At 46.7% G+C, this 23,401-nt stretch overlaps 1 protein-coding gene across 5 annotated transcripts in view; it reads left to right on the top strand.

The window, feature by feature from the left end:
• The window catches only part of ECE1 (endothelin converting enzyme 1), a 59,939-nt gene extending 37,245 nt beyond the window's left edge, over window positions 1–22,694 (top strand). For all 5 annotated transcript variants that reach the window (XM_035117815.2, XM_035117814.2, XM_035117816.2 and 2 more), the window contains 13 exons: window positions 2,042–2,188; window positions 3,211–3,276; window positions 4,440–4,631; window positions 5,887–6,029; window positions 7,130–7,244; window positions 7,676–7,786; window positions 10,192–10,368; window positions 10,509–10,612; window positions 11,706–11,816; window positions 13,879–13,946; window positions 14,466–14,656; window positions 17,182–17,277; window positions 18,946–22,694. In XM_035117815.2, the coding sequence (XP_034973706.2) occupies window positions 2,042–2,188; window positions 3,211–3,276; window positions 4,440–4,631; window positions 5,887–6,029; window positions 7,130–7,244; window positions 7,676–7,786; window positions 10,192–10,368; window positions 10,509–10,612; window positions 11,706–11,816; window positions 13,879–13,946; window positions 14,466–14,656; window positions 17,182–17,277; window positions 18,946–19,122 (1,698 nt within the window). In that variant the 3' untranslated portion in view covers window positions 19,123–22,694. The remainder of the gene's footprint in view (window positions 1–2,041; window positions 2,189–3,210; window positions 3,277–4,439; window positions 4,632–5,886; window positions 6,030–7,129; window positions 7,245–7,675; window positions 7,787–10,191; window positions 10,369–10,508; window positions 10,613–11,705; window positions 11,817–13,878; window positions 13,947–14,465; window positions 14,657–17,181; window positions 17,278–18,945) is intronic.
• The last annotated feature ends 707 nt before the right edge of the window (window positions 22,695–23,401 follow it).

Here is a 23,401-nt window from a genome sequence, read left to right on the forward strand (position 1 = left end):
TTTCTTCCTGTGTGTGTGTGTGTGTGTGTGTGTGTGTGTGTTTTATCGAAAAAATTTCCATTATAAAGAAATAAAGTGATGCAAAGACAAAAAGAAGGCACCATAATGTGTAGAGAAATGTGAATATATACAAAAAAATACCCATTATATTACATTTTTTAAAAGTTTGATATTATTATCCTAATACAAAGTATTAGGGACCCAGGTGGCGCTGTGGGTTAAACCACAGAGTCTAGAGCTTGCTGATCAGAAGGTCGGCGGTTTGAATCCCTGCAACGGGGTGAGCTCCTGTTGCTCGGTCCCAGCTCCTGCCCACCTAGCAGTTCGAAAGCACATCAAAGTGCAAGTAGATAAATAGGGAAGGTAAACGGCGTTTCCGTGCGCTGCTCTGGTTCGCCAGAAACTGCTTTGTCATGCTGGCCACATGACCCGGAAGCTGTCTGCGGACAAACGCTGGCTCCCTCAGCCTATAGAGCGAGATGAACGCCGCAACCCCAGAGTCGGACACGACTGGACCTGATGGTCAGGGGCCCCTTTACCTTTACCTTTAATACAAAGTTAAATATTAATAGCCTACTACATTTTGTATAAACTTTCTTAAAAATGGCAGAAAAGCCACTGGGGAAGAGGTTGGTCATTGTTTCTGGTTTGAGTCTGTGGCTGAAGGTCTCCCAGGTCCAGCTTTTTGAGAATTATTAGCTTTGCTCTGAAGTGTTTTTTTTATGCGCTGATTGGAGAGTCCTGTCCAAAATCGTCATCATCACCACCATCATCATTATTACATTACTGAAGCTAAAACATTGTCCCACTGTTTAGGTAAGATAGAAACTCCTAATTTTTTATTCCAATCATTTCTCAGATTGTGCACATCAAATTGATTAGTCGAAACTAAGTATTTGTAAAAAACAAACAAACCACCCAATCACCAGCTTTTTTATCTCAAAGTTGTTCTTCTAGCTCAGGTGCATTACTCTGTGAATGCATGCATGCAATATTGCAATCCATAATGAACTGAAAAAAGTTCTTTTGCAAAAATACCAGAGTCTTTTTTGTTGGGGATAATTCAGACAGAAATTCCCAGGTGTCAAAAAATGTTATTTATGTATGCCACTGCTGCAGCCTGTGTTTCGATAGCCCAAAAATGGAAAATGAGCAAGGTCGCAACTAAAGAAGAATGGCAACTTAAGCTGATGGAATATGCACAGCTTGCGGACTTAACATATAGAATAAGAGAATAAGAAGAACATATGTTTAGAGAAGATTGGAAAATGTTTGTTGAATATAGGGGGGGAATTGTGTACACTTGAAAAGGTTGGCAGCATTAAGATAAATTCAAAAGAGTAAATAAGTTTTGATGGATGTAATAACGGAATACTGAATGATTTAGTTTATGTTACAGGTAGGTAGCCGCGTTGGTCTGAGTCAAAACAAAATAAAAAAATTCCTTCAGTAGCACCTTAAAGACCAACTAAGTTTTTATTTTGGTATGAGTTTTCATGAAGTGTGCATGCACACGAAAGCTCATACCAAAATAAAAATTTAGTTGGTCTTTAAGGTGCTACTGAAGGAATTTTTTTATTTGGTTTAGTTTATGTAAAATATGCAGGGATTTATGATATGGAAAGTGAACCATGGAAAGAGAAGGAAGTCATTGATATTTTAAGGATGTTTAAATGAGTGTTCTAAATTGTAAAACAGAAAATTTAATTTTACACACACACGTATACACAGAGAGAGAGAGAGACACGTATACACAGAGAGAGAGAGAGGTAACTTGGTTTACAACCATAATCCGTTCCGGAGGTCTGTTTGTAAACCAAAAACAGGTTGTAACCCAAGGCGCACTTTTGCCAATGGGGCCTCCCAAAAAAGTTCGTTTGTAATTCCAAAAAAAAAAATTGTAATTAAAAAAAGAAAACAAACCAGGACATGCACTTCTGGGTTTATGCAAACCAGAGTATCACTGTGTGTGTGTGTGTGTGTGTGTGTGTGTGTGTGTGTGTGTGTAAATGTATGTATAATATTGCAATCTCTCCTCCAGCTTGGTGGTTGGAACATCAGCGGTCCCTGGCAGGAGGATGACTTCAACCAGACTCTGCTGCAGCTGGCTGCACAGCACCACATCTGGCCCTTCTTCTCCATCTATGTCAGTGCTGACTCCAAAAACTCCAGTGTCAACATCATCCAGGTGGGTGTGGGAGGAGGAAGGCCAGGCAAGGGGTGAGAAGCATTTTTTGGAGTGGGAGCTGTTGATTCTCCCTGCTCAAGTCGAGGTGGGTGTCGGCATGCCCTAGCCCAGGGAGGGGGAACCTTTGTCATCTCTGGAGGTTGTGTGCCATCCTGCATCCAGGCAAGGACGAGGCATCACCCGTGCCCAAGAAGTCATCGCGGCCAGGTGGAAGCACTCGGTGTGGTGGAGATACATTGGAGGCCTAGACCGGTTCGGAAATCCTGGCAGACCTCTGGGTTCCCCACACCTGTCTTAGCAGCTCTGGAGTCAGCATTCTTCCCTTCGGCAGCACCTGATTGGTTGCTGCAGGATACAGGATGCTGAGCTCGGTGGGCCTTTGCTCTGACCCAGCAGGGCCCAGGTTTTGGGGTCCAGAATTGCAGCCCAGTATCCTGCCTTGGAAGGGACCCAGGTGGCGCTGTGGTTAAACCACTGAGCCTGGGGCTTGCTGATCAGAAGGTCGGTGGTTCGAATCCCTGCGACGGGGTGAGCTCCCATTGCTCGGTCCCAGCTCCTGCCAACCTAGCAGTTCAAAAGCACATCAAAATGCAAGTAGATAAATAGGAACCGCTACAGCGGGAAGGTAAACGGCGTTTCCATGTGCTGCTCTGGTTTGCCAGAAGTGGCTTTGTCATGCTGGCCACATGACCTGGAAGCTATACGCCGGCTCCCTCGGCCAATAATGTGAGATGAGCGCGCAACCCCAGAGTCGGTCACGACTGGACCTAATGGTCAGGGGTCCCTTTACCTTTATCTTTACCTATCCTGCCTTGGATGTGGGGAAGGGCTGGAGCTTGGTGGGTAGAGTTCCTGCTTGGCATGCAGAAGTTCCCAGATATCCAGGTGGGTCTGCAGGAACTTTGCCAGCAGCCCTGAGCTGGATGGAGCCCAGTGGTCTGACTCAGTTTCCTCTGTTCTAGACAGAACTGTCGCTCCACAGCCGCACTGCGTCTTCACTCCAGTTTGTGTTTCCCTTCCAGGTGGACCAGGCAGGGCTGATGTTGCCTTCCAGGGACTACTATCTCAACAAAACGCAGAACGAGAAGGTGAGTGTTGGGCTCATGGTCCTAGCTTCAGACTGGGGTGCATAAGGGATGAGGCAGTCTCTTAGGTCCAGGGTTCCCAAAATGGGCAGTGGCGCTCCCCCAGGTGGCAGCGGGATTCCCGGGGGGGGGGGGTGCCAAGAGGCAAAGGGTTGCAGGAGGTGTAAATGACTATCAGCCGTACTGGATCCAGTTCATCCCTTCTGTTAAATTAGTTAATTAAACCAAATAGCTTCAATAGAATTTTGAAAAACAACAACAACAACAATTTATTTATACCCCGCCCATCTGGCTGAGCAGCTCCCAAAAGAATTAAAAACACAATAAAACACCAAACATTAAAAACTACCCTAAACAGGGCTGCCTTCAGATGTCTTCTAAAAGTCAGATAGTTGTTAATTTCCTTGACATCCGATGGGAGGGCGTTCAATAGGGTGGGCACCACTACCGAGAAGGTCCTCTGCCTGGTTCCCTGTAACCTCGCTTCTTGCAGTGAGGGAACCACCAGAAGGCCCTCGGAGCTGGACCTCCAGGCTGAACGATGGGGTGGAGATGCTCCTACAGGTATACTAGGCCAAGGCCATTTAGGGCTTTAAAGGTCAGCACCAACACTTTGAATTGTGCTCGGAAACATACCGGGAGCCAATGTAGGACTTTCAGGACCGGTGTTATGTGGTCTCAGTGGCCACTCACAGTCACTTGTCCAGCTGCTGTATTCTGAATGTGATAACGAACCGTTACTGTTTTGAATTTTATTGTGTTATTATCTCCTTTATCGGGTCGTGCAAACCACTACTCTGAATATTGCTTTTTATAGGGTAGGGAGCACGGGATGAGTTTATAGAACCTCGAAAAAGACTGGGAGCGTCTGTTTTTCAGTATCACCTTTAAAGTGTAACTCCCAGGCCCCAAACATCCACCGTTAGCCTTGTGATTTGCCAGTGAGACTGGACATTTGCAGTGGGGAGTCCCCAAAGCAGACATTGCAAGGGCTGCAAGGTGTTGCTGGTATTTGATGCTGTGGTTCCCGCTCTCCTTAATCCCCTGCGGCCTCCTTTCTCTGCCTTGGAATCATAGACTTGTAGAGTTGGAAGGGGGACCCCCAGGGGCCATCTAGCCCACCCCTGCAAATACATACTTCTCCCCCACCTTGCCTACCTACCCAGGTGCTTGCAGGGTACCTAACCTACATGGTCCAGCTTGCCATGCTGGTTGGGGGGCAGGACGAAGCTGAGACCAGGCGGCAGATGGAGGAGATCCTGGACTTTGAGACCACCTTAGCCAACATCACCATCCCCCAGGAGAAGCGGCGGGATGAGGAGCTCATCTACCACAAGATGCCTGCCAGGGAGCTCAAGGTAGGCGATTCGTTAAAAAAAAACCTAGGTTGAAGCTTCCTGCCCGTGCAAAACTGCCACAGATAATTGAAAGCCAAAGGCCTGATTGAAAAAGAATGTATATGCGCTAATGTTAGACCAGCTTCCTCCTTGTTGTCCTTCCACTGGCAGGGGAAGAGAAGACCTTCAACCAGGTCTTTGGCTGGTTTTGACCTATCAAGCCCCATGTGCCTTAGGCCCAGGCTATGTGGAGGTCCATATTCCCTCATGCAAACCTGCCTGCGCTCTGAGATCTTCGGGGGGGGGGGCGCTTCTTTCAGCCACACCACTCTCACAAGCACACTTGGCAGGACTGCGCAACAGGGCCTTCTTGGTGGTGGCTTCTCCCAGACAACTTTGGAACTCCTTTCCTAAAGAAGTTAGACCAGCTCCCTCCTTGTTGTCCTTCCACCAGCAGGTGAAGCGAAGACCTTCAACCAGCCCTTTGGCCAATTAATATTCTACAGACTTTTAAATATATTTAAAGGGGGGAGGCTTACTATTGTTTTGTTGTTTTTGTTTTAACTATTTGTCTGTGTTTTTATCTTGTGAACCTCCCTGAGTTCTTTTGATGAAGAGCAGTATATTATTATTATTATTATTATTATTATTATTATTATTATTATTATTTCATTCTTCTTCCAACAGGCTTTTGGGAAGTTATGAATGTTTGATGTCTTACTCTGCTTAATGTGTTTAATTTTTGTTGGAAGCCGCCCAAAGTGGCTGGAGCAACCCAGTCAGATGGGCAGCATATAGATATTGAATTATTATTATTATTATTATTTAGGGAAATCACAGCTAATGCTGTGATATATATGTGTGTGTGTGTGTGTGTGTGTGTGTGTGTGTGTGTGTGTGTGTGTGTTTAGTTGTCCCCCACCTCCAATGCTTTTAGCTGTTTCTATTTTAGCTGTAAGCCGCCTTGAGTCTCCATCAGGGAAAAGGCAGGATTGTAAATGTAATAATAAAAACAAAAACAGTGGGTCTACTCTGGGTAGGACTTAGCTGGAGGCAGCCTGATCCTTATTGGGATTCTTCCAACTTCCCTAGGCTTGCTTGCTTGCTTGCTTGTTTTGGAGGGAGGGGTTCCTCTCTCTACCGCCTGCTCAGTTGTAGGTCCCATTCCGCCAGACACCCCAGCCAGAGAGAGACCTCTAACTTGTCTTTGTATTTGCTTCTTGCACCTTCCCCATCCCTGCCCTGCCCCTCTTCTGCTCCCGCAAAACAAAAAAAGAACCTTTCTCCGGCCGTGGACTGGATGCCCCTGCTGAATGCCGTCTTCTCTCCAGTGGAAATCAATGAGACAGAGCCAGTGGTGGTCTATGCCAAAGAGTACCTCGAACAAGTCTCCTATCTCATCCTCAACACAGACAGGCGGTGAGTGCAGCTGGGTCTGGGGGCGAGCTGAACCGATGGAAGTTTCCTTCTCTGCGCCCCCCCTCCCCGCCTTAGCTCAGTGGTCAGAGCACCTGCTTTGCGTGCAGAAGGTCTCAGGTTCAGTCCCCGCGGGCAGCATCTCCAGGTACAGCTGGGAAAAAGACCTCCTGCCTGAAACCCCAGAGAAGCCACTGCCAGCCAGTGTAGGCTATATGGGTCTAGATCAGGCATCCCCAAACTGCGGCCCTCCAGATGTTTTGGCCTACAACTCCCATGATCCCTAGCTAAGAGGAGCAGTGGTCAGGGATGATGGGAATTGTTGTCCAAAACATTTGAAGGGCCGAAGTTTGGGGATGCCTGGTTTAGATGGACTCATTGGAGGGCAGTTTTCTCTGCTTTTAAATCAGCCCTTACTGCTGGCCTTTGATTGATTGATTGATTGATTGGATCAGCTCTTCATTTAGAAGCATGAGGACTAGAATATTGGTTCATCTTTAGTGGAAGGAACACAATGTCTGCAGCAAAGCACCTGCTTGGCACGCAGAAGGTCCTAGGTTCAATCCCCGTCGGCAGCATCTTTCAGGTGGGGCCGGGGAAAGGCTCCCTGTCTGAAACCCTGCAGAGCCGTTGCTGCCAGTCAGTGTAGGCAATACAGAGCTAGATGGGCCCGGTAAAAATCAGCTTCCTTCAAACCAGGCATGGCCAAACTCGGCCCTCCAGTTGTTTTGGGACTACAACTCCCATCATCCCTAGCTAACAGGACCAGTGGTCAGCGATGATGGGAATTGTAGTCCCCAAACATCTGGAGGTCCGAGTTTGGCCATGCCTGCTTTAAACTAGCCCTTTGTTCAGAACAATGAGGACTAGGAGCTTACTTTATTTTTAAGGCCCATAGCTCCGAGGTGGGGCATCTGCTTTGCATGCAGGAGGTCCTGGGTGCAATCCTCAAAGGAGCATCCAGGTAGGGCTAGTAGGGGGCTCCCTTGCAATGCCTGCAGTGTGCAACTGATATTGGGGGGAGGCACTTTTGGCAGCCATTTCCAGGGGAGGATGAAGAAGTCCTCATCTTTACCACCCACCCACCCCTTTTTCCATTCCAGTATCTTGCACAACTACATGATCTGGCACCTGGTGAGGAAAGGAGCTGGCTTTCTGGACCAGCGCTTCCAGGATGCAGAGGAGAAGTTCATGGAGGTCATGTACGGCTCAAAGAAGGCGAGTGGGAAACTTGGGCGGCACCCATTTTTATATATTTTTACGTTCTATTATAAATAAATATATGCATTAAAAATAAGAATAGTATAAAATAAATAAAGCTCTGCGAAAAGAGAAGCAGAAATCTCATCCTAAGGCAAAGAGCTGGGCAAGCTGTCTGCAATTCAAACACAGGGACCATCATCCTCCTGCTTCCTGGGTGGAGACAGAGAAAGGGTTTGGTGGTGGTGTTCCTCTCTGGCCCTGAGTTGCCCCAAGCTCCTCCACTGATGAGAGGCGGAGCTAGCTGCTCTGGCACCTGGAGCTGTGCACCCGGGGGTGTGGGGTGGGGCAGCGATGTCACCCCCCCCCCAGGCATGACACCTGGGGTGGGCCGCACCCCCTTTCTCTGCCAGTGCCGCTGATTCCAAGTGTCTCCTTCCGCCCCACAGACCTGCCTGCCCAGATGGAAGTACTGCATCAGCGATACAGACATCAACCTAGGCTTTGCGCTGGGCGCCATGTTCGTAAAGGCCTCCTTCGCGGAAGACAGCAAGGCAGTGGTAAGGCAGTGACTGTTACAGGGCCAGTTCCACTAATCTTATTTTATTAAAGTTTTCTAATATACATTTCCACCATTAAATATGAATAGTACCTTCATCAGCTTCCCTTCTTCCTCTTCCATGGTTCTTTTAATTTTCCCATAATTTCTGCATATTCTTGGGTGGGGAGGGAGAACAATGTTTAATTTCATTCCCCCCCCCACAGTCATATTCCTTTATTATACATTATACAGTTGAATTTAAACTAATCCCACTAGCGTTTTCCCCTGTTTACAGTTATTTCCCAAATATTCCACAAAGATTTTCTGCTCCTCTTTAGATACTTGATATTCTCACTCTTTTATTCTGCTAACTCTGCAAATTCTATCATTTTAAGTTGCCGCCTCTCCTTCTTAGGGACCTCCTTCACCCTCTAACAAAATCCAAACTGCTGTAGTTGCATGCATAAATAAGTTTTTCTGACTCCTGTGTACCTCTGTCTGCACCATTCCCAAAAGGAATGCCTGTTTTGGGGGGAAATGTTTTTTTAAACATTTTTTTCATATTTTTTCATATTTCATATCATTTCCCAGTATTCTTTGGCTATTCTGCATGCCCACCACATATGAAAAAACGTTCCTTCTACTTACCGTATTTGCATTTCCAACACACATCAGATTCAGATTTCTACATTTTAGCTAATCTGCTCGGGGTTAAATACTACTATCTATGTGTCATTTTCATATAATTTTCTTTCAGTGAGTAAATTTTAAATCTTTCCTCCAAAGTTTCTCCCAGAGGTCTGTTCTGCTAATCTAATCTAACATATTTAGCTTACTTGTGTTTTGCAGAGAGTCCCAACTTAGGCTGGATCTAGACACATCAAAGAAGCGTTTCAGTTTAAAGCATTGTAAATCTAAAGAGGGAAAACAGGGAGAGAAAAGGGGGGCTCCAGATCACCACCTGGTGGCACAACGTTATATCACATATACAACTCATAAAGGTAAAGGGACCCCTGACCATTAGGTCCAGTCGTGGGGTTGCGCGCTCATCTCGCATTATTGGCCGAGGGAGCCGGCGTACAGCTTCCAGGTCATGTGGCCAGCATGACAAAGCCGCTTCTGGCAAACCAGAGCAGCACATGGAAACGCCGTTTACCTTCCCGCTGTAGCGGTTCCTATTTATCTACTTGCATTTTGACGTGCTTTCGAACTGCTAGGTTGGCAGGAGCTGGGACCAGCAACGGGAGCTCACCCCGTCACAGGGATTCGAACCGCCGACCTTCTGATCAGCAAGCCCTAGGCTCAGTAGTTTAACCCACAGCGCCACCTGGGTCCTAATATAATTCACTTTTTCTTTACCAGTCTAGCTGAGTCTTTAGAGAGCTTGTGTGGCATAGAAGAAGTCAGAGTGGTGTAGAGCGTCAGACTAGAACATGAGAAACCAGGGTTTGAATCCCCTCTCAGCCATGAAGCTCTCCCTGAATGTTGGAAAGTTCAAGATGGGTGGAAGAAAGCACGCTCCAAACGAGGAGGGAGAGAACCATGTTTGCCATCTTGAGCTCCAGGGGGTGGGTGGGGAGGTCGGGTTACAAATGCAGTGAATAATACGTATTAAAATTGCCCAAATGCTGTGCTTGCAGTTGGCATCCATTACCATGTTGCTAACAAATTTGTGAAAGGTGGAAAAATAAAAGTGGCAGAAAGCTCTCTGCCCTCAATCACTGGTGCTCCAGGACTGTCACTGCACTCAGCCCATTTCGGAGGTGCCTAGGTTGCCCATTGCTTTCTTCACTCCCTGTGGCTGGAGTGGGGAATTTCTGCCCCAAATTCCCTGCAGGAACTCCTCTGCTGCCTACAACCCCCCCCCCCACAATGTCAGGGACTGGACTGAGGAGGAATGGTGGAGACCATCCCTCCCTCCTCCTGCACTGACAGTATAGATTTGAACAGTGGTTTGCAGAAGGTTGCAGAGGGGAGAAGCTGGGAAATATTGGGAGAGGAGCAGGAGGAAGAGGAAGCACCAGGGGAGACTCAGTGTCATTGGAAAGCATGCCAAACACACACACCCAGGTCCTGGCATGCATTAAGAGTAGGAGACCAGAAAGCTCATAGGCAGAAAACACAGATCAGCCGACATAGGAATGACGTAGAATAGGAGAGACGGAGGGAGTGGGACTTTTCTCGGAGCAACGCCATTATCCAAGAGGCAGCATCGTGCATCTCTCTCTGTGAATATTGAATAAATTACCTTTGTAGGAACCTCTTGTTTTCCCATTTCTGGCTGCCAGCAAGCAGTAAGGGAGGGGGATCAGATTCCCTGAAGCCTCACACACACCGACTGTTTGCCAGGACCTCCCCCCCCCCACTCCATTCCTGTTAAAAGAAGCGGCCCCGCCTCGTAACCTCATGCTTTGTCTCCACCAGGCTGAGGAAATGATTAAGGAGATCAAGATGGCCTTCGAAGAGAGCTTGGCGACCCTCCCGTGGATGGATGAGGAGACGAGGCGGTCCGCCAAGGAGAAGGCCGACTCCATCTACGACATGATCGGTTACCCTAAGTTCATCATGGACCCCAAAGAGCTGGACAAAGTGTTCAAGGATGTGAGTTTGCGCGGGGGGGGGGGGCAGGCCCACCAAGGCCAAGCAGCGGGATTTGGGATGGGGGGTTTGGGGGTGACTGTGGCCAGCTGCCCTGGTCGCTCTTTGCTCCCCTATTCTGATGGGCTCTTGCTTCCTGGCAGTACGATGCCGTCCCAGATCTGTACTACGAGAACGTCATGCAGTTCCTCAACTTCTCCGCCCGAGTGGCCGCTGAGCAGCTCCGGAAGCCTCCAAACCGCGACCAGTGAGTTGGCCTCAGGATGCCAGGGGGGCTCAAACAGGGGGGGGCTGGCCCACTCTGACCACGCATCTTTTCGGGCACACCAAGCTTTGGCTGAAGCTGAATGTCGGAAGTTTCAGGACGGGTGGAAGAAAGCACTTTTTTACGCCGTGCATAGTTAACCTATGGAACTCGCTGCAGCAGGAGGCAATGATGGCAACCAACTTTGTTGGACAATAACAATAAATTTATGTGCTGCCCACCTGACTGGGTTGCCCCAGCCACTCTGGGCGGTTTCCAACGAATTAAAACACAGTGAGACATCAAGCATTACAAATGTCCCTATACAGGGCTGCCTTCAGATGTCTTCTAAATGTCAGATAGTTGTTTATTTCCTTGACATCTGATGGGAGGGCATTCCACAGGGCGGGCGCCACTACCCAGAAGGCCCTCTGCCTGGTTCCCTGTAACCTCACTTCTTAAACTTTGAGGAGGTTGCTGTTAGTGTGTGTTCGTGTGTCAGACAGACAGACAGACAGACAGACAGACAGACAGACAGACAGACAGACAGACAGACAGGAAATCTTTATTCCAAGTTGAAACTCAAGGCAGAAGATAATGCCTCCCGGTTCTTACAGGTTCTGCAATCCAGTTGCTATATATTGAAGAAATAAACTGAGAGGGCCATGTTGCTGGTCATCCGAGTCGTGCGTCCTGCATTCCAAGAAAAGCACAAACTTTTATGTCCTCAGTCATTCCTGCCTATTTCCTGCTCCCACTGCATTTTTGCATTTGCTTGTGCAGTCTTGCGTCATTCCAGCTGGAGGCTGGCATTCAAGGGAGAGAGCTCAGCTCAGTGCCAAAGTGCAAGCTTTGCAGGCATGTGCAGAGTACTCACTACCCCCTGCCCTGATTAATAGATCTGCAGTGAGGAGTAAAAGGCCCCCAGGGCCAAGAGTGCAATTTCCAGACATGTTCTAGGGTTGCCCATCAAGACTTTGAGGTTGAGGAATGGGAAATGCCAAAAACCGAAATTGGGCTGATGGAGCATTGAACTCTAGTGGTTTTGCCATTGACCATACTCTGCCCCTCTCTCTCCCTCCTTCTTCTTCTGCAGATGGAGCATGACTCCCCCAACAGTGAATGCTTATTACTCCCCGACCAAGAATGAAATTGTCTTTCCTGCTGGGATCCTGCAGCCTCCATTCTACACCCGAAGCTCCCCAAAGTACAAATGTTTTACTCTCTTTCTCTTTGTCGCCCCACCCCAATCAGATATTCAGTGTTTGGCAAGGGAGGGGGAGAGTATGAACACCCCTCCCAATTCAGCCTTACTGCCATGAGGTTCAGGAGGAACTCCAGCAGGGATTGGGTTTTTTTCTTAAGTGTGGCTGTACGGCTGGAAGTATGGTCTCTGAGATGATGGATGGAGACCAAAATACCTTTAGAGGCCTCTTGCGTCTATAAAGCTTAAACTGGGCACCACAGTTGTAAGGAGGATATTGACAAGCTGTAACCAAGATGAAAAGGGGTCTGGAAACCAAGCCTGATGAGGAACGGTTGAGGGAGTTGAGTATAATAGCTATTCAGCAGGAGAATGGCCTCCCTCAGAAGGCAATTCCTGCATTGCAGGGGGTTGGACTGGATGACCCTCGGGGCTCCCTTCCGACTGCACAGTTTCATGATTCTAAGGTGTCTTCCTGCCCAGCCTCTGTGCGAATTCATATGCCCTGCTTCCCAGCGTAACGCCATCAGAGCAAAATTAGTGCAAGATAAAAAATTATAAAACCAATGCTACGAACTCCAAAAGCAATAAAATATCCCGGTGGACTCCAAAAACACCAGAACATTTCCCATCAGATATGAAATCAATCTTCAATAGATGACTGGGGTCACATGTCAGGGGAAAGCCTTCACTAACATATTTTCGGTAGGCCCATCTGTGGGCCACGTGAGCCTGGTCCTTGCTCCTCGGCCCTTTCTGGAGGGCTGTCCTCCTGCCAAACTAGTTCCCTCACAGCCACCTCCATTGGTCCAGTCAAATACTACAGCTCTGCCTTCCCATCTCAAGAGGTAGAATGTATGTGCCATCACATCAGAGCATCTCAGCCCATGGGCTCGAGCAATGGGCAACTGAGGTCAATTTTGAAGCTTTCGTTGTACAAACTGTACCTCGTGGTCAGCTGGGTATTGTGTGCGTGTGGCCCAGGGAGAGAAAGTGTTGCCAACTGCTAGAGAAGGTGGCTGAGAATCGGTGCCGGATTTACGTATAAGCTAAACAAGCTATAGCTTAGAGCCCCACTCTCTTAGGGGCCCCAAAAAAAATTAAAGGGGAAAAAACTGGATGTACATTTCCAAAATATAAGACAAGTTCAACAATTACTTTGATAAAATGCATATTTTGTTATGTACAGTGGTACCTCTACTTAGAAATTAATGCGTTCCAAAGGCACATTTGTAAGTCGAAAAAAACTGTAAGTCGAATCCCATAGGAATGCATTGGGAGAAAACATTCGTAAGTTGAAGCAACCCTATCTAAAAATTCGTAAGTAGAAAAAATCCTATCTAAACCGCATCCAAGATGGCGGACGGAGCTCCATTTGTAAGTAGAAACATTCGTAAGTAGAGTTATTCGTAAGTAGAGGTACCTCTGTACATATGGCTTTAGATACCTGTTAGGTCCATAAATGACCATATAGCATATATTCGACACACACAAAAAAACAGCGACAATTTGTTGTTGACAAAGGACAGCTGGACATATAAAGGGTCCCATTACCTTCAGTATCTTAGGGCCTCATCAAACCTAAATCCAGTCCTGCTGAGAATCAGCATTGTTGAGAAAAGGGCAACCCAAAATGCTCAGTGGGGTGGAGCGCAGATTTAAACTGTGGAACTCCCTCCCACAGGAGGCAGTGAGGGCCACTAACCCGGGTGGTTTCGAAAGAGGATTAGACAAAATCGTGGAGGAGGAGAAGGCTACTAGCCGCAATGGCTGTGCTGTGCTGTGCCTCCAGCGGTCGGAGGCAGCCATGCCAGTTGCCGGAAACCGCAGGAAGGGGCAGTTGCTCTTGGGCTTGAATCCTGCTTGCGGGTTTCCCACGGGCATCTGGTTGGCCCCTGTGAGAACAGGATGCTGGACTAGGTGAGCTGTTAGTGTGATCCAGCAGGCTTTTCTTATGTCCTTATTGTTTGCAGCAGTTCCCCTGGAGCCAGCAGATTGGGGCTGGCTACTCTGTGGAGCCAACAAATGTATTTCTGACTTACTCACATTTTCTTTCTCCCTATAGGGCACTCAATTTCGGTGGGATTGGTGTGGTCGTGGGCCATGAACTGACTCATGCTTTTGACGACCAAGGTCAGGTTCCTCCATCTCTTTAATTCATCTTCTAGAATTTATCTTCCTCCTTCCCTCGCCACACTTTTTTTTTTTTGCTGTGATGCTTGCCACTTTGGGCTGTTTTATTTTTAAACCCTTAGCAAACTTCTTGCAACCAATTAGATTTTCTTGCAAAGTAAACTCGTGGGGCAGAGCAGCACTTTTCCTGGGCGTTGCTTTAATAAATAACAATAAGGATCTGTAAGTAAAAGTTTACAGTTGTATAAAAGCATACAAACATTTGATTGCCGTAACATCCAAGTACAACCCCCCCCCCACACACAATTAGTACATAAAAGGATATTTAAATGTTCTCAAATTATTTCGTTCATTCCACATTGCAGAGTATTGAGATGGCAGGGGGGCAGCGGCAATATCCTTCTGCGATTTCCACATTGCAGGGTGTTTGACTAGATGGCCCTTGCGGGGAGGGTCCCTTCCAACTCCACAAATTTGTGATTCTGTGATTCTTTTTGCTAACTTCCTTGGTCCTTGCAGGCCGGGAGTACGACAAGGATGGCAACCTCCGCCCCTGGTGGAAGAATTCGTCGGTGGAGGCCTTTAAGCAACAGACTGAGTGCATGGTGGAACAGTACGGCAACTACACAGTCCATGGGGAGGCCATCAACGGCAAGCACACCCTGGGGGAAAACATCGCCGACAACGGGGGGCTCAAAGCCGCCTACCGGGTGAGGCTCCCTCAGGCCTTTCTATCAGACTTTGTGGGAGCTGTGGGGCCTCCTTTGCTGCAGCTGCAGAGGCTTCCTGGCAAAAGAGGAGCGGGGGTGAGGTTGCCAAGTAAAGCTGTTGCTTACAGTTCCCCCACCCCCGCAAAAAACCCAAAGTTGATACGTGAGTCCCAAGCCATAGAGCAGACACGTCCAACAGGTAGATCGTGATCTACCAGTAGATCACTGGACATCTGTGGTAGATCACTGGCTCCCCCCAAAGAAGCTAAACAACTTTGGCTCCCCTAAAAAAAAGCCCTGCACACCCCCCCAAAAAAACATGGCTTTCCTTCCTAAGGAAAGCTCAACAACTTTGACCTGAACCCCCCAAAAGGGGGTAGATCGCTGCCAGTTTTTAACTCCCAGTCTCTTGGGAGTTGGCCACCCCTGCCATAGAGGGAAAGGGCCAAGGTCACTTGCTTAGAGCACTTACCCCAATTTCTCACAAATAGTTTCTAAAATGAACACCGCAGCTTTGTGTCTCTTCCTTATTATGGAATTTCCATAGCAGTAACATGCACAATAACTGATTTGGTGTTATGTTGGCTTAAATAAATACAGAATCATTTAAAAATGGGATACTAATCAAACTAAAAATAATATATAAATCACAGCGCACGTAAAGAATGAAAAAAAAACACCCAAATGTAGTACAATATCTTAAAATAAATAATGAAGTGATGTACAGTGGTCCCTCAACTTACGAATTACTCGACATCCGTTGGTTTCGACTTACGAATGGGACAAATGGCCGCACGCTTACAGATTTTTCTACATCCAAACGGAAACCGTTGGCGGCTTTAAATGTGTTTGTTTGTTTGTTTACTTACGAATTTTTACATGCGGTTTTTCAACTTACAAATTTTTCCCTATGGGAAACCGCGTTTTGACTTCCGAACTTTTCGACCTACGAATGTGCATTCGGAATGGATTAAGTTTGTAAGTCGAGGGACCACTAATAAAAATCACACCTTAATTCAGAATAACTATAGCACCACCTAGTGGTGTTAGAGGTGTTATTTTTCCCATGGGGAGCCTAGGTCATCAAAGAAGGGTGGGAGAGATTAGGAAAGTTGTAAGCCCCATATTACGAAGAGTTGGTACCAGAAGATTGCCATGTTCAGCTATTTTCATAAAATCTGCAAAGTCAACCCAAGTTGCAGTGAAATTGTCCTTGTGCAAGTCTCAGTTTAGTCGTCAGTTTTTCTAACACTGCAATCTGCCATACCTCTTTATACTAATTTGTAATGTTTACTCCTTCCAGGTTCTTCCAGGGTCTAGCTATAATAATTCTCACAAGTTTATCAGGTCTTTGTTCTGTAAATCCACTCTACAGCAGTGATTCCAAACTCTTTTTTGGCCATGCCCCACCTAAGCATCTCTCAAATTCATAAAAAAAAAAATTCCTTCAGTAGCACCTTAAAGACCAACTAAGTTTTTATTTTGGTATGAGCTTTCGTGTGCATGCACACTTCTTCAGATACAGTGAAATGGAAGTTTCCAGGCACTTATGTAGAGAAGGGGTGGGGAGGGGTGGGGATGGGGAGGGGGGAATCACTCAGAAGGGTGGTGGAAATGGGTGATTGACTGACTGATAGCTGTTGATGACCGCAAACGACTGCAAATGGTTTTGCATGAAAAAGCAAGGGTTCATATAATTCATATAATTCATATAATTCTTGACATATAATTCTTATTATTCAAAAAGTGAACTCCTATTCACGTGGAGGAAGCCTAAAAGGCCATTCACTATTAATAACTCATTCTCAAATTGCCCCCCCCCTTAAAAATCAAATTGCCCCCCTGTGGGGCGTGTGCCCCACACTGGGAACCACGGGGCTATAGGGAAAATACATATAAGAGCTAAATGTGAACTAGGTGTTAATTGCTGTGACTATTCCTGTAATCTTAGCTGTGAGAGTCAGAAGAATGTCCTGCTGGATCGGGCCAAAGGGGGGCCCATCCAGTCCTGCATCTTGTTCTTCCCATTCTGGGAAGCCGACAAGCAGGGCCTGATCACATGAGCAACTCGCCCCCTCCTGTAGTTTCCAGAAACATTGCTGCCTCAGACCATGGAGGCAGAACACAGGCATCCTGGCTAGTAGCCTCTGATAGCCCTCTATTCCGTGCATTTATCTAATCATCTAACCCTCCAAGTCAGTGGCCATCCCTGCCTCCTGCAGCAGTGAGTTCCGTAGTTTCAAGCTGGCGAAAAAGTCATTGCTTCCTGAACCTTCAGGTATTCTGTTTCCTTGGATGGCCCTGAGTTCTAGCGTTACGAGATCCACTTTCTCCACGCTATGAGTAACTGTATCATGCCCCCTGTTGCTCTCCTTTTTTCTACCTCCCCCCCCCCCCCCCAAATAAAGCAGGTCTTATCCCTTTCCTCCCAGGGAACTTGCTCCAACCCCTTGATCGTTTTGGCTGTGCTTACATGAGCCTTCTCCAGTTCTACAGCATCCTGCTTTTCCCTTCTCATTTTCCAGGCTTATCAGAACTGGTTGAGGAAAAATGGAGAAGAGGAGACACTGCCCACGCTGGGCCTCACCAACTACCAGCTCTTCTTTGTGGGGTTTGCCCAGGTAGGTCTGAGTGTCTCATTTTGGAGGTGAGTGGGTGATGGGCATGCCTGGGCTATGATTTGTCTCTGGGTTTGATGCTACAGACACAGAAGGCTGTGACTAACTGTATGCAGGCCTTTTGACACCTGAGATGTATAGATACCGTATATATAGAGAGATTTATTTTTTAATTGTTTTATTGATTTCCAAGAAAAAGTACATGTATATTTTTAGGACCCATCCTATTTTGTGGATGTTGAACAGCTTTTTTCATGTTGTATTTTATATTCTTGTAACCCAAGCCTGACTTAGTTGGAGGCGGTCTTCTGTTCCCTCCAAGACCTCAAGATCATTCTTGGTCATTAGAAGAAAAATGCAAATAAATCATTACCTATTTTGCAAACCTATTGTACCCTGCTTCATAACCTTGGTTGTATCCAATGCTTTTACTACTCAGAATAGGCCCATTGAAGTTGGGGAGCATGACCAATTTAAGCCTATTAATCTCACTGGGTCTACCCTGAATACACACACACACACACACACACACACACACACACACACACACACACACATTGTTAGTAATATCCTTTGGCTTCAGTGGGTCTTCCCTGAGTAGGACTAGCATAGGTTTTGGAAATTATTGATAGAAAAGGGATTAAGAGTAATATTTGGAATAGATAATCAAGAAATAGAATGTTATTAAGATTTAGAAAGTGCTAAGTAAGAGATATATAGAAACGTAGAAAGGAGGGAAAGGAGGAAGACAAAGCTATGGAGTATAAGAATGAGTGATGTTATTTTCATGTTCTTTTTTATTTTTGTTTTTGTAATTTGAATATGATGTGTTAGATTGTTTCTTTATATGTTTTGTTATATATATAGGACTAGCGTTGGATATAACCCAGGGTCATTGTTTGCAGCGGGTCTGCTTTGAATTAATAGTTTGATACAACCCTTAGCATTGGATTAAAACTCAAGATTTACAGGAGCAGAAAAGTAACTCTGATTTACATGAAATAATACATTCTGTTGAATATTATATTGATACTCCACATCCTAGTGATTTACAAATAAACACTTTCCCATAAATTTGCCCTCCTTTCAGTAGTTCATCCCTCCATGGCAATAATGGGATTCTTGAGGATTTCCAGGATGCTGTTCTCTCTCCTTACAATGCTTTGGGTGGTAGCTGATGTTACTCGAGAGTAGAACCATTTAAATGAATGATTATGGCAAACTCAGTCCCATTAATTTCAGTAGGTCTACTGCTGTGTGTGTGGTTTTTTTATCTCTCTCTCTATATATATATACTGTATCTGGTTGGCAATAATAAAAACATATAACAAAAGCCATATTTTAAAAGTTTTAAAAAACAGGCCATAAATTAACCATTGTGGAAGGATGTCTTTCTAATTGTCTGCAAAGGCCTGACAGAATATAAAGGTTTTCAGCAGGCGTTAAAGAAAATGGCCCGGAAGGTGCCTGCTAAAATTCCAGTGGCTGAGAGTTCCACTGGGCTGTGCCGACAAAACTTAAAGACTCGGTTTCTCATCACTGTCAAGTGAGCCTCACCAATTTGGGGAACAACCAACGACACTTCTGTGGGTGATCTCTGCAATTGAGCTGGGAGCATAAGACTCAGCTGGGTGTGCCACCTCTTGCGATTCCTCTCCTTTCTCCTTCCAGGTCTGGTGCTCCGTCCGCACCCCGGAGAGCTCTCACGAAGGACTGGTCACCGACTCTCACAGCCCCTCCCGCTTCCGAGTCATTGGGACCATCTCCAATTCCCCGGAGTTCTCGGAGCACTTCCGGTGCCCGCAGGGCTCCCCCATGAACCCGCAGCGGAAGTGTGAGGTCTGGTGAAGTTCCCCAAAACCGAGGAGAGAAAAAAGGAATGGGATAAACTGGAGGGCAGTGTGGGAAAAACACAGCAGGAGAGGGTGCCCTCAGCCCTCCTCCACACCTAAGAGGCGCCCTGTGACCTTGGGACTAGTTCAACGCTCTGCGGTGGCTGGGAGGGGTCCCCAGCCCTCACCCCAAAGCACCACCCAATTTGACCCACTGTGAAGATGTCCTCTACTCCAGAACCAATTGCGTCGGTGTCCCCCTTTGCCCCTCACTTTGCTAAAAGTGCAGAAGTCTGCACGCATGTCTGTGTTTCAAATGCACTGACTTTGGGGTGGGGGTAGCGTTGTGCTCTCTCCCTGCCCCCTCATGTGTGGGGGGGGACTGGCGCTTCGCCACCATAGGCTTGGAAGTTCTTACGTCGTTTTCCCCCCCAAAAGGGGGAACCCAAATTTTAAAAGAGAACCCATTTTGGTCACACCTAACAAGCGCCAATCCTCTCTGTAGACAGACATTCACGTCCATACATATGTATAAGTTTTGTGCGCTCACATACACATGGTAAAACTTGTAAGATATTTCTGCGGAAATTATTTTTTTTAATCTTGCGGAACACTGGAAAGTTCAGGGAAAATGTATTGAGTTGAATGGACTGGTATATTTATTGCGTGTGTGTGCAATTCTAGGTTAAGGGCATTCTGCTTAAAGCTGAGAGGCAGGATACAAACCTCCCCCATGGCTCATCTCTCCTCACCCCCAGTGTCTTCTTAGGGGGGGAACGGGTGTGGCTCATTTCCACGCAGGCTCTCCATTTTGCTTGGGAAACATTCTGGGGTCTGACTTCTCCAAAACTCTTTCCTTCCTGGCAACACCGTTAACTTTTCCAGTTGAAATCCTGGACCTCTGCCCTAGCCCCAGGTGCAGAGCAGGCCACCTTTTCTAAAAATGCTGCCTTTGAGGCTTTGGGCTTCAATCTCCAAGCTAAATCTGGGAGATTTCCCAGCCAGGACAAGCATGTCACAACCTACCAGCCACCATTGGCAGCCTTTGCACCAGGAAGATGAGCTGCCTTGCAGAGAAATGCCCCCATCACAAACTCGAAGATGCACCTCAAATGATGTACCTTGTGCGTCAAGACCCCAGCGGACGTGGGCAATTTCAGTGCCGCTGAAGAAGTAGCCCCTGAAAGTCTTGCTGAAGTACTGTCTGTCTTTTCTCAGCCAAAGAATATGCCTGTATTGAGTCTGGAGCTGAATCATCCGGACATTTGTACACATAACCCCAATTAAAAAAAAAATTTAAGGCTTGGTAGGCCCATGGACCTGCAGCTGACGTGTTCTCCTCCCCCCCCCCTTTTGTGGCCTTAATAACTTGATTAAGGGTTATTGAATTTGAAAGTGGGGCCCAAATCCTGGCTGTTTGTGTGGTATCAACTCTACTCCACCACAGCCCAAACTCTTGCAGGCATCTAACTGCTTTTGCTTTACCAGTGCCCTCCACCACTGTGAACTCTTGGGTGCTCAGCAGCTCGACAAAGGCAGAAAACCTGGAGCTTTCAGCTGTGGAAAGGTGTCAGGACTCCAGGGAAGACTGTCTGCCTCATGACGAAGCCATTTTTTATTGTACTGAAATACGGTGGTCAGTTTCGGAGACCCCTTGACTGGTGGAACTTGGGCAGTGATGCCCCTGCGCTTGCAAACAAACTTCCTTGAAGAAACAGAGCTTCCTTGGACTTTGGAGCTGCTCGTCTCTCCTCCCAGCCTCCCTGCAGCATTGTGGAGCCTGGAGCCATTGCAATCCCAACTCATATGCTGAACTTCAGGCAGGGAGAGAAGATGTGCTGTACCTCCTTTCCTAGGCAAGCTTTCTTATGCCTTGAATTAAACAGAGGAGGGGAGAGCTCCACCACTGCAAGTGCAACCCAGGCCTCCCCAACTCCACTACAAGTTGAGATGCCTTCATTCCAAAGAATCAGCAAGATTGCTTGCATAGTGATTAGTGGTTTCTCTTCATCCTCTACTTTTGAAGAAGTCCATCTTGCGTGTATTTTTGGTTGTGTGTCTGTCTTTACTTTGTCTAGTGAGCCTCCTGCCCTGAGGATGGGCGAAACGGATCAGTTGGTTTGCAGCCTCCCAAAGCTTGTAAAGTTGTGAAGTCCCCACTCTTCATCTCCTGCGGAAGTGGCTCTCCATCATTTGGTACCACGATTCCAGGAGGACCTGGGGGCGCAAAGGGATAGCCACTGGGTTTCTGGGGCACTGGGCACAGCAGCATCACCCCCATTTCCTGTCCTCAGTCTGTCTTGTGGTGATGTGCAGGTGGGGGACATGGCTGCTTGAACTCTGCCCTGCTGCGACACATGGGCCGGGGTTGAGAAAATGAGTGAGTGTGAGCTTTATCTTTGCGAGGGGGAAATGCCTTACTCTCAACACGGCTGAGACTGCTTCCAGTGCCTTAACAATGTTGGAGCAATCCTCCCACCAGCAACATCGTGCACTTCCTGGGCCAAATCGTGCCCTGCACCAAACAATGAGCCTGCAAGCACACAGTAAACAAAGATCCAGCAGGTATTGTGCTGATCATGCCATCTCTGACATCTTGCCATCTTGGGCTTGTGGAAAGGGTGCCTTGGACACTCTTCCTGATTTCCCCAAGCGTCTGTCTGTCTGTCTCCCCTGCCCTTTCTCTCTCCCCAGAGATCTTTCCTGGTGACCAAAAGTGGCCTCTTTTTTGCTGCTTGGGACGAGCACTGATCCCTTGATGCCATTTTGTTCAGCCGCCTTCTCCCACCACTGAAGGTGAGGAGAGGGTGCCTTTCCAGCACCTGTCCAGGGGAGAGTGAAGAAGGAAAACCATCTGAGTTTTGTTCTGTACCCCTTAACAGACCCCGCTTAGTGTGGTGAGAGCACAGACCTGCTCTTGAACCCAGTGCTGCTGCTGCAGCAGCAGCAGCCATCCTTCTCATTTTGGGCTGCTCTCTTCCTCTTCTGGTTTTCCTCTTGGATCCCTCCTGTGCAGAGTGAAAATGGTTCCATTTGTGTAATCTGCTTTTAGTAATTGGACCCAAGAAGAATGCGGGCTGATTGTTTCAAGATGGTGCAGCAGATGCTTTAAGAGGGCTGGGGGTGGGGAGACATAGTAGAATTTCTCCCCTCTAAATGGGAAGAAAGAAGACCCACCACCACCAAAAATGTAGGGCTTGTGATACCCTAAGGGGGCTTGCTCAGCATCTGGGAAGGCTTGTAGCCACTGAAAAAGGGAAATATTAGGAAATGGTTTTCTTCACACCAGACAAGGCCAAACTTATTTCAGACTAGGGGAAGGTCTGGGAGGAATATTGTGGTATTTATGTATGGAAGGGATGGGGGAGAATATAAGGTCTGGCTGATTTGTTCTTTGTTGTCACCTTCCCTGCATCTTCAGAGATTATTGTAATTTTGAAATAAAAGCTTTTATTGCGTTTTATTAATTTTGGGAGTTTGTGTGTGTGTGTCCCTAACTCTGCTTTTGACTATCCCCTATCCCCCACCAAGGTTCCTATTTTCCCCTCACACTATTTGTTATTTGCTAATTAAAATATCTACACTTATTTAACAGTTTTGAGCAGTTTACCACAATAAAAAAATGCAAGCTCTAAAACCTGCAGTATAATAAATTCTTGACTATTAGCCATTTATAATGGTCTCTGCTTACCCGGGAAACAAGCAGTAGAATTCTAGGAGATGAATTTTTCACCATTTTGGTTTCTTCATCCTTGCTCTCAGTCCAGAGAGACGCTGGTATGTCACATCTTGTTTCATTATCTCTTCATATGCCACCTTAGGGGGTCTTTTTATACTTGTGTATTTTATTCAATTTCTTATCCATCCTTCACAGCAAGGCCCCAGGACAGGTCACGACTGTAAAATACACAGACAATGAAGAAAGCAAGAAAAGTGTAAAAGCAGTTCCATATATTGTATATAAAACAAGGAAAACCCTGTATGTAAAAACAGTGCAAACATTAGAAAACCTATTCCACCTATATTCCAATACCTATGCAGACTGGGAAGATGATCTCCATTAAAAAGGTTTGTTGAAAGTAACCAGCAGATGCCTGAAAGCTAAGCAAAGAGGAAGAGATGAAGCAGGTATGTAAATAAGTCTTGCTTAATGCAAACAGTTGCAAGAAACTGCAGGGCACAAAACGCATATTATCTTGATGCCATCTTGACTCTTCACCAGATGCCTGAAAGTAAAAGGAACCTGCAGTTTCATAAGAGAGTATATTTAAAGAAGATGAATAAATGAGCAAATT

The sequence above is a fragment of the Zootoca vivipara genome, chromosome 6, assembly GCF_963506605.1.
Source record: "Zootoca vivipara chromosome 6, rZooViv1.1, whole genome shotgun sequence".
NCBI classification, from domain to species: domain Eukaryota; kingdom Metazoa; phylum Chordata; class Lepidosauria; order Squamata; family Lacertidae; genus Zootoca; species Zootoca vivipara.